General features: G+C 37.0%; 1 protein-coding gene across 3 annotated transcripts in view; it reads right to left on the bottom strand.

The window, feature by feature from the left end:
• Window positions 1–6,692, bottom strand: part of EFCAB11 (EF-hand calcium binding domain 11) — a 1,456,165-nt gene extending 1,449,473 nt beyond the window's left edge. The window contains exon 1 of one of the 3 annotated variants that reach the window (XM_044074693.1): window positions 6,525–6,690. In XM_044074693.1, the coding sequence (XP_043930628.1) occupies window positions 6,525–6,644 (120 nt within the window). In that variant the 5' untranslated portion in view covers window positions 6,645–6,690. Of the gene's footprint in view, window positions 1–6,524 lie in introns of all 3 variants that reach the window. The other 2 variants (XM_044074696.1, XM_044074694.1) reach the window with 2 other exon arrangements.
• Window positions 6,693–11,346: the final 4,654 nt, after the last annotated feature.

Genomic DNA, 11,346 nt, shown 5'->3' on the forward strand with positions numbered 1-11,346 from the left:
CACCTGCAGCAACTGGAAAGACCACAAAGGTTCCTTACAAAGAAAATTCAGAATCTTCAAGATCTGTCTTATGCAGACAGACAGAAATCATTGTCACTTTACTCTGTGTCATACAGACAGCTCAGAGGCGACCTGTGCCTTGCATATAGAGCAATGACTGACCCAGCTTTAATAGAAATGCTGCACATTCACAAGCAAATGGCACATGGGTTACTCACTCAAAGGACCTTAACCTGGTATACAACATCAACAGAACTTGCTGGAGAGACAGATTTGTCTCACACTGGTTGCGCCACCTTTGAAACAAGCTTCCTATTCATGTTAAACAAAGCCCCTCATTGACTCTATTTAAGCGTAATTTGGATGACTGGATGGGTAACTGGAAATTCATCCCAGGGGCTCCATCTGTGTCCCTCTTGCACAGGGGCAATAGGTGTGGATTTTAGTGTCTGCTTGAACCAGACATCCTTGGGAACATGGGTTGAACTTGGCTAGGCTTGTAAGGGCCCTGGGGCCATTAGCCTAATAACCTATGGTCCTATGAATTGGTCCAGTAATACCCGTATTTACGGGGATACAATGAAGTATTTAGCTTTTATGGATTAAAAAAGGATTCTGTTATGGCAGTTAACAATATGTGGGAAGAGACTAAACAGAAGATAATACAAAAATTGAGAAACTGGAAGCTCTTGTTTTTGGATACAGATAAGATATAAGCAGTGAAAATGTCTTTAGTCCCTTTAGTTTTAAATAAAAAATCAGGCATATTTTTATCAACCAGAGGAAATTTTCTGAACAGTAATTAATAAAAAGAGTTGAGGGATTTTATAAGTGAGGGGAGAAGGGCAAATGGGATAAATTGATCCTTCCAGTAGAACAAAGTGGTTTAGGATTACCTGATTTGAAAGGCTATGTTAGAGCTACACAGTTAAGGCTCAAATACATAACACAAGCAGAAAACTATAATTCAAAGTGGAAAGTGATGATGATGAACAAGGAGGAAGTTGAAGAAATAAGGACAGAGTGGAATTTTGGATAAGAATAGGCAACAGGGGGCTGGAATTTACTGGAGAAAAGTGGCAAAGGAACCAAAGTATTTGGAGCAATTAACTAGAGAGGGAAAGGTAAACAGAATGGGAAGAGGCCAAGAAGACATTTAGACTGTAGGCTAGAGACTGCCTTCTCTATCAGGGATTGATATCACAGCACAGGCAAAGAGAAAGGGATAGGGGAATCCTAAGTGAAAGACCTGCTCTGGTAGAGGTTTTAGTTGAATGTAGAACAGAAGCTGATGTTAAGGGATACTTAGTAGGGCATATACAGTACTGGACCATAACTATGGGAACCAAATGACAGGAGGTTAGAAAAGATTAGGAAGACAAACTAGATAGCAATTCACAAGGAAACAATGCTGGACATAGGTATGTGTGGACATTATAAATCCGCGTGATGTTGGAATACTGACACTGGAAAGACAACACACCATCACATTTTTTTGTCCAGTCTTCTGTGGGTGCAGTCTATGTGGCTTACTATGGATTCAACAATTACCAGTACATTATTGTTAGTGGAGGGGTTTGGTGTACTTGGTTTGGGATGATTTTCTTCCTGAGGACTTTTGATTGTGAATGTAGCAGTATTTGTTGCGGTATGGTGTTATTTGACCTTGGAGGCTTAGGCAAGGACTTTTGTACAATCTCGGCATGTTATGATTTCCACTTACTTTATTGCTGTGAAGGTGTGTGGTGATCGCTGTCTGTTTTGTTTTTTTTGTGAGTGTGATGCCTCCCTCATAGTGTAATATTTGCATCTCTTTCAAGTAGTTGGTGATGGGGTATCAGCTCGTTATTTGTGAGCATCAGGCAGTTCCTACACTGATTAAGTGTTATAAGGCAGACAACTGAGGGAAGACAATCAGGCTGACCTTCCTTTTAGTGTACAATTGTAAGACTTTAGGGAAGGAAATAAGCCTCAACCAAATTGTACTATAAGATTTGTATGTTTGTGGTATAACCAAGATGCTCTATTAAAGAAGCAGCAGCTTACAATAACTTATCTTGGTCCTAACTAAAGACACAGCACCTTTAGTACATACAGATAATGGGTACGGCTCTGTCTAGACTTGCTAGGAATAAAACTTAAAGTGCCTACATCTATAGAGAACTGCTTTATGTAAGGTGCAGCTTAACACAATATAACTGAACTAAAAATTTAAACACACCAATGAAAAATCAGCTTTTCAATAACATTTGCTCCAGCCAGAATTGCTAGCTTTCCAGAAAAAGCAGCTACTTATCCTTTTACAGGATAATCACCACTATCTCGCAGACTGCCCACACACCTATCTAAAACTTGTATGCACCACGAAACAAGTTATACATAGTATAAATGATGGACATAAACTCTAACTCCCCTACGTCTAGCAGGAACTTGTATGGTTGCACAAAACTAATTAATATCCTCACACATTATAGCAATACATCAAATTCCCTATTAGACTGGATCCTAGTATCAGACCCTATCAAATACACCACCATTAGTACAATGTCAGAGTCTCTCAGTGATCATCTCCCAATCTAAACAATCAGACATCTCACACATCCACTTAAACAGCGTCTTTATAAAACAACACACAACTCTTCCAAGTTTATCTCAGAAATGCTCATCACTACCCTACTGTCTATTAACTGGAACTTCCTAAAAATCCTCCCCTTGGATGATGCTGTAAATGAATTCAGTACAACTTTCCTGACTATCCAAATCTTGCACCTCCTAGAAGGAAGGGAATAAAACCATATAATGCAATTTGGCTGTCCAAACAGAGTAGAATGCTAATGCAGGTTAAAGAAAAAGCATGGAAAGAATGGCAAAAATATAAAACACCTCAATATCTTGGGGACTTCCAAGATGGCTGCACACTGAGTAACATAGATTATAAATGATTCTGGTGTGGCAGCTAAGGATATGTGGGAAGAGACTAAACAAAAGATAAAACAAAAACTGAGAAAATGATAGCTCTGTTATGTGGATATCGATAGTAAGATACAAGCAGTTAAAATGTTTTTAGACCCTTTAGTGTTATACACAAGTCAGGCATATTTTTATCAACCAGAGGAGAAGCTGTGGATAGCAATTAATAAAGAGCTGAAGGATTTTATCTAGGAAGGGAAGATGGCAAGAGTCAAGTAGGATAAACAGATTCTTCCAATAGAACAAGGCGGATTGGGATTACCAGATTTGAAGGGGTACTTCAGAGTAACACAGTTAAGGCTCCTATACATAGCACAAATAGAAAACAATAATTCAACGTGGAAGAGGAGGATGATAAAATGGGGGGTGCTCAAGAAACAAGGAGAGACTCTGATTTTGGATGCAGACCTTTAAGGAGAATAACAATATTCATAGAGGATATTATACTCATAAAGTAGCAGAAAGTATTCCACGAACCAAGCCAACACTGGAATGAAGAAAAGAGATTCTGCCAATACTGATGACTGCAATTAGGGATACAGGCAAGAGGGGGATGGAATTTATTGGAAAAAATTGTTAAGGAACCAAGGTTTTGGGAGCAAATAACTAGAGAGGGGAAAGGTAATAGAATGGGAAGATGCCAATAATTTATTTGGACTGCAGGTTAGAGATTGCTGTCCCTATCAAGGACGGATATCAGAGTATAGGCAAAGAGAAAGCATATAAAACATTGCATGATAACTATAAGAATGAATCAAAGGAGGTTAGAAAGGATTGGGAAGAGATACTGGATAAGCAATTTACAAGGAAACAATGAGGTACATATGCAACAAAGTCTAGAATATTTAGGATCTTTGCTTAAGTGTTTACATGGGTATTTTTATGCCCCAAGTAGATTACAAAGAATTTTTCCTCAGGCAGACAGCAAATGTTGGAGTTGTGATGGGGAAGAAAGAGGTAACTGGGAACATATTTTCTGGGAGTGTAATGAGACACCTTCTTCTAGACTTTGTTGCATATATCCCCCATTGTTTCAGACAGTATAGCATCTCTGACCAAGAATTCTGCAATATTTGATCCCAACCCTGACTAACAGTCATGAATCACCACATGCACTTTAATCTTCAAACCTGTGCCCACATCCTATACAAAACTACTCTTAAACAAACTCAAACCATGCTCTAACTTCAGTTGATGACCTTCCATGTGAGTACCTTCAATAGCAGTCAACGGCTTTACCTATCCTGTCTCAATCTTTATAGAGAGGAAAATCCAGGAATCTCAAATTCCCCCTCTCTGGAAAAAGCCACACATTATCCCTCTCCACAAAGAAGAAAATTAAACAGAAATTACTATCTTTAGAACTACATCAACTATATCCTTCCTCTCCAAGTTAACTGAAAAATCTATTCAAAAACAATTGCTAAATCTCCTGCAAGAAGAACTCTTATCCCCCACACTACACAGCTTCAGTCCTTCCCATAGTACTAACACTGCATTTGTAACCTATCTAGATACTGTCAATAAAGCTAAAGATAACAGCAAACTAGAATCCTCCTTACTTTTATAATTGTTTAAAGCTTTCATCACAGTTTGGAACAACAAACTTTACTTCAAATGTCTTCTTTAGGTCTCCCTCAGCCCACTCTTCTATGGTTCTAAAGCTACCTGTCCAACAGATATCAGTCAGTAAAATGGTATTATACCCTCACTCTATAACACCCAGTCATCACCGGTGAACCACAAGGCTCTGTCCCTGGTCCCTTCCTCTTTAACATTCTCACTAACACCCTCCACACATCAGGCCTTCCTAATACTGTATGCAGATGACTCCACATTCATTTGCCCATCTGACAACAAGGCACACCTCCAATAAATACTCAGAAGGCATTAATAGCCACTGAAACATGACCTTGTAACTCACAACTCATGCTCAACCCCCCCAAAAATGTATTACTTTTTCCTCAAATCCCTCTTTCATGAAACAAAAAAAAAATTAAAGTTCTCTCTCTCTCTTGATAATGCAACCACTGATGTCAATTCCCAAATGAAATTATTAGGATGATAGTGGATGACAATCTTAAATTTAACCTGCATAAAAAAAAACTTGTCAAAAAATAGGGATGCTATACAGAGCCAAAAATGTTCCCACCAATGCAAGTAAAACTACACTTGCCACTATTTATCTCCTCCCACAGTTCTTTATGGCGCTACCATCCTTACTAACCTCCAAGCACCACCAAAATCAATATCTGAGCAATGCTATAACAAAGTGAAAGTTGCTAAATTTGCAGCAAATACAATACCCCTTTCAGAACCCATCACTGTATGGTACTAAAAAGCCTAAACTGGTTAAATCTACACCATCAACTAACATATACACAGCTTCTTATTACCTATAAAAATATCCAGCATCCATCTGCTTCTCCAGCACTAAATACCATTCTACACAGCTATGTTCCCAGTCGATCATTATGATCCAACTACCAAAAACTCCACTCTGTCCACAAACCCATCAAATCTACTGGGCATTGTCTATTCTCTTACCATGTTGCTACGACCTGGAACACCTTACCTGTATCGTGTCAATACTATCCATCCCATCCTTCTAAAAGACTTCTAGTCAAAAGCTGGCTCTGTTCTTGTTTAACACCAATATAAACTTATGATTAAATGTGAAGATGTACCTATTCATAGCTTAACCTCCTTTCTTACTCTTCTTCACTCATTTCCTAATTTCTTCCCCTTCTTTCTCTCTAACTATACTATAAGCCTGATTTTCTCTCACTTCACATTGCAGTTCATGTATGTATTATACTAACTCAACTGTAAAATCTCTATAAACTGGCTAAAAGTTCTCTAAATATTAAATCATCGTCATATAACTGGCATCTACTCTTAACCAATGTTTTCACAGTATGTCTAATTATTTAAAATGTATTTGTTTTTATATTAACAATGTAATATATTGTTCTTAAAATTGTTTGCAATGCTTTGGAGCGTTTCTCTTTGGTACTCCGATAAAAATGGACTCCAACCCCAGGTAGTCAAATGTCGATAGACTGATGAATGGATAGCTAGATAAACAAATGGTTAGATAAATAAAAGTCTGTACTATGTCACTGCAGACTGCCACTCTGGCTTAGGTCGAAGGTACTTCATGCAGAAACTCGCCTACCCAGATCGTTTAACAACGCGAATAAGTAAACACGGGCTTGTGATGTTTGCGGTCCCCCTCTAAAACTTATTTATTTTATTTAATTCTATGTAAATTGAAGTATATCCACTCCTTTTGATGCAAATCAATTAAAAGCCAAAGAAACAAAAATGAAAAAGGGAAAACAATCTCCAAAGTATCTCTTCAAACCCTATGGAGTATGTGCACATTTCCTTGTTTTTATTATTGCAAATTAATACTCTAGTAACTATTATTGGGACTGTTTTACCAATCTGAGTGAATCATAATCGGTTTGCACACTTTTCAGTAAATTACAAAATGCACTGCGCTTGCACACTGGCTAAATTCCGACTAAGAACAGCACTGCAACACTGACCTTTGCAAATAACTTTTTGTCTGAATCAGTGATTTTCCGTTCGTGTCTGGTAAAAGCACTGTAATACGCAAACATTGTGAAATTACTAATTAATAACCGCCTCAGAAAAATCACACGCATAAAGTGAACTACCTGAGGAGCACAAACAGTCCTCCGCGCGACCACATGACTGGTTTCTATTGGTTACAGAAAGGGATTGGTTCGTTCTGGGCAGCCATTGGCAGCACGTGAGGAAACTCATTAGCATCGTTGTTACAACAACAGACGCCCCACTAGGAAGTAAGGTGATGTTTCTCTTTACTTTGACAGTTATGTAATTTGTTAGGACCCAAAGTGCATTGACAGTTCTACAGCTAAAGTAACAACACTTATCCTCCAATATACATCGCAAATGGCACTGATTTTTTTCTTAAATTTTGATTATTTTCTGGAAAACCACTGAGAATAGCAGTCATTCAACAATGTCAGACACTAACTCCATGTTTTTTGCTCGTACAAAAAAAAAAAGCAAGGTGACTTTTTAAGTGCATTATTATAATATTTAACATTTCTTCCTGATTTTTGGCCTTTGCTCCCCCCTCCATCATTTTTGTTTTGTATCTGATTCTTGAGCACAGACGTTGAGAAATATACTTTGTCTCTGTCCAACACGTTCTCTCAACGCTTGCGCATATGAGCTGTTAAAATAAATTTTTACCACCGGAATTAGCCCCCCCCCCCCCCCCCGCCCCCACACACACACACACACACACACACATTTGGCACACTTAAAAATACTGGTGCTATATTTATGATCTAAAAAGTGGATGTGAGTTAATATGTATTTTTTGAAGAAACAAAAGTGAACATTTTTAATGAGCGTCACTGTTTATTATTTTATTTACTGGAAACATTTTGAGGCTGAACTAGAAACAATAGAGAGCTGCGTCTTAATTGCTGCTGAATCTGCTGTTATCTTTCTGAAATGCTTTCTTTCTTTTTAACAATTAAAATGCAGTCCAAAATTATATAAATTGCTCAGTTTCTGCCTTCCCTTAAACCTTGTTTCTCCACCTCTTGAACGTTATTCTGCATATATTATTCCTACAAATACCATTTACTTTTTATGGGATTTGCCCCATCCCTTTTCTAAACATCCCACCTCTAATTCTTATAGCTTCTTTACAATAGTCATTTCTTCAGTTCTAGTTATTTTAGATTTTGATTTACATTTTCCTAGTAATTGCCTTTTTGGCATCAAATAGCATTAAAAGGTCAGTAGTATTAAACATAGTAAAACCTGAATACATATAAGCAATTCAGATCCTGTTTCACATCTCAAAAGAATAAATTCCTTAGTCACAGCCGTTTGCTCCCCAGCATTTCTGACATAATACTCTGTAAGGAATGTTTTAAATTTGCCAACTCATTACACTCCCAAAAAATTATTCCCAGTTACTTTGTTTCCATCACAGTTCCAGCATTTGCTATCTACCTAAGGAAAAATTCTGTAAAGTTTGCTTGGGATATAAAAATATTTATGCTAACACTTTAAAGCAAAAATCTTAAACCTTCTGGACTTTGTTGCATACTTGCACGCCATATATATGTCCTCCCATTGTTATTCTGAGGCAACTGTTAACAACACTGAACCCTGCTACTGTGTTACTGCAGATTAATTTGTTGTTAGTATTGTAATTGCTACTTACTGACTGGCAATCTGTCAAGTAACTTCAGAGTAATTGCAAGACATTTAGCGTACTATCTTGTGTAAATTCATTCAGTGACGTTTGCAATTTAATATTATTTCCCATTTAATTAGAATTGAATAGTTGTAATTTACATTTTCTATAAAATATACTTACTGTAATGCTATTTATGTTGGTTACTAGCAGTGATGATGTAACACTCATTTGAGTGGTTAGTCTCTGTTATTGGGACAGACAAGGTATACCCACTTATGGGAATTGCTGTGAAATGGAAAGAAAGGTGGTGTGTTTCAGTACTGTGCTTCTCCCTAGAAGATGTAATGCAAATAACTAACTTCCTGTTTTAATAGTGGGTCACACATCATAAGAACCCTAACCCTTATACTCTAGCCCTAACCTTAACTATCCTAAACTGTAAACTTAAAACCCTAACCCAATACCTCTATTCCTAACCCAGAAACTCTTGTCTAACTTTAACCCCAAAATCAAAAGGCACATTTAATGTGGCCTCTTTTTTTTTTTTTTTTAGTTCATCTTATTATCAGACAAGTCACACTCAGCATCAGTGATGCAGCAGGTAGTGCAACAGGTAGCACACATGCCTTTGGAATAGAAGTTTGTGAGTTCTTTTCCCACATCAGGAAGTTTATTTTTAATCTGTTAACAGGGGGTAGAGCACTATTCCCATTGGGCTCATTTCAAGTCTCAGCCTGGGGAAAACACAATAGATATATGACATTATATACAGAGTGAATGACAAAATGCAATATATCTATATATATCATATACAAAGTGAATATCATAATTGAGATGAGGGTATAAATACATTAGATAAAAGACATTGTAAACAGAGTGATTGAAAAAACAATATATACAGGCATTATATGTAGAATGACATCAGAGTTGGCATGCTGAAAGAATCATATTCAAAAATAGATTCAGTGCAAGGTATGTAGACAAGAAGAAGTTGGATTGCTAACATTGCAGTGCATCCTAAAGGGGTGCTGCGTGAGCATGTCATCCTTTGGATGACATATTAAATGAAGGTCCCATCCAGCAGCATGGCTAGGGCAGGATAAGAGGGGCAACTGCCACGGGTGCAAAGTATTAGGGGGATGTGATCAGCAGTGCCTGTCTCTAATGCAGTACTAGCTTTTAAAATCCAGTATTGCATTTGCACTCAAACCTGAGTGCTGTATCACTTCATGTGTGGTCTAAACTGTAGCAACTGCTTGCTACATTGTAACTTTTTTTTAACTGAAACCTGAGCACTGTAGCATTCCTTACAGGCAGGTTATAAATTGTGGTAACTGTTTGCTGTGATTTATAAGAAGAAATGTTTTTTCTTTAAGTAAAACATGAGTGCCTAGCACTCTGTGCAGGCAGGATGTAAACTATAGCAACTGCTTGCTCCATTTGTGCCATGCTGTTTGCTGCAGTTTATAAGAAGATGAAATATTGTTTTAATAAAATGGATGAGATTCATTGGCAGGGCACAGAAATGGGACCTGAATGACTAGGATGGAGGGAGTGGTGGCGTGTTGTGCATCTGGCTACCTGACTGGTGTGCCAGTAGAAGGAACATTCTTTTTTTAGCACTGTGGGGGATTATGGTACCAGTGCAGGGCAATGGTTGAGCTAACTATGCTTCTGGTCCCATCTCCGTGAGTTGGTGATAACTCAGCCTGATGTAAAATATCCCAGTGCACCTATCAAAAAGAGTACAGGGTTCTTCATTTAAAAGACTTGTTTACAGTAATTATACTATGTTTACACTGTATATAATATTTACAATATTATATACAGTGCATATTTTTAGGGTCTATATTAGAACATCGAATGTGCTAAATAACGAACTCTGATATGAGTGAAAATGCAGAACCTCAAAGTGTTTTTTTATCGCAGTACAGTGAAGCTTGGAATATTTGCCCTTTCCTCACTGTAGTGCGATCTCAGAGTTGGAATATATATTTAAATATATTTATAATATAATAATATATTTATCTATTTTTATATGAATACCTTTTGATCACATCAACTTAGTATTATTTCCTATATTGTTACCCCCCCACTCCATCTTCCACAACCAAAAATCTTATTTTTTAACATTATAGCAAAATCCCATTTTTCATTGAACATTGTTTCCTTCACTCTTTCATCCCATATTAATAAACAAACAAAGTGGTCTCAGTGCCAACACGAAAAAACTAGTAAACTTGCACAAAGCACCGGGAAACCAGCAGTCTTGACAGTCCGTTTATTGTACACACGAGAACACATACACCAACCACAGACCAGAACAAGAATAACGTTGTGATAGAATTCCTTTTACGTTTTCATCATCCAAACTTCATTCATCAGATCAACTGTTCCCTCCAAAATGAACATTTATATAGCCCTTGTTAATTATTGTTTTATTTGTGACCTGCGATTCCGTATATATAGGCAAAACAAAAAGAAAATTGAAGCAAAGAATGTACGAGCATGTCTATGATATTAGAAAGAAAAATGACAAAAATGCTCTGTACAAATATACACAAACATGTGATAAAGCTGATTTTCAATTTTTTGTTATAGGGGTTGTCCCCCTGGATCCTAGGGGTGGTCCATGGGAAACTCGACTGGAATACAAGGAGTTATACTGGCAGTTTATCTTGGATGCTAGTAACTCACCAGGGCTTAATGATATGCTAACTTTAAAACCAGTATTAAAACTTACAATCTGCTAAGTTATAAAACAATTTGAAGAACTGGTTTCCCCAATATACTCACATATATATTTTTTATGATATGTGTACGATGTCTCTGAACACATATTAACTTACACACTCGTTTATGTTTTTATTTTTTTAGAAATTGTCTTGAACATTTCAACATAATCTGCTGCATGGTCTATACCGGATTATTCCACCAGATGGCGAACTTGTTTTATATTTTTTTTATTTTATTTTCTTTAACATTTGTTGACCGGGAAAGTCCGACTAGGTTCCACAGATCCTGTTTTCAGCGGAGGCCCGGGGAGAAATGCTTCTTTATAATTATTTTTAAACTATTTTAGTAAGCGTATTTTAAACATTTGATGTATTTGATTTCATAATATTTATTGTTTTCATAAGATACGGCTAGCAACAGGT

Source organism: Protopterus annectens, chromosome 6.part0 (assembly GCF_019279795.1).
Source record: "Protopterus annectens isolate FY-2018-M chromosome 6.part0, PAN1.0, whole genome shotgun sequence".
Lineage (NCBI taxonomy): Eukaryota > Metazoa > Chordata > Ceratodontiformes > Protopteridae > Protopterus > Protopterus annectens.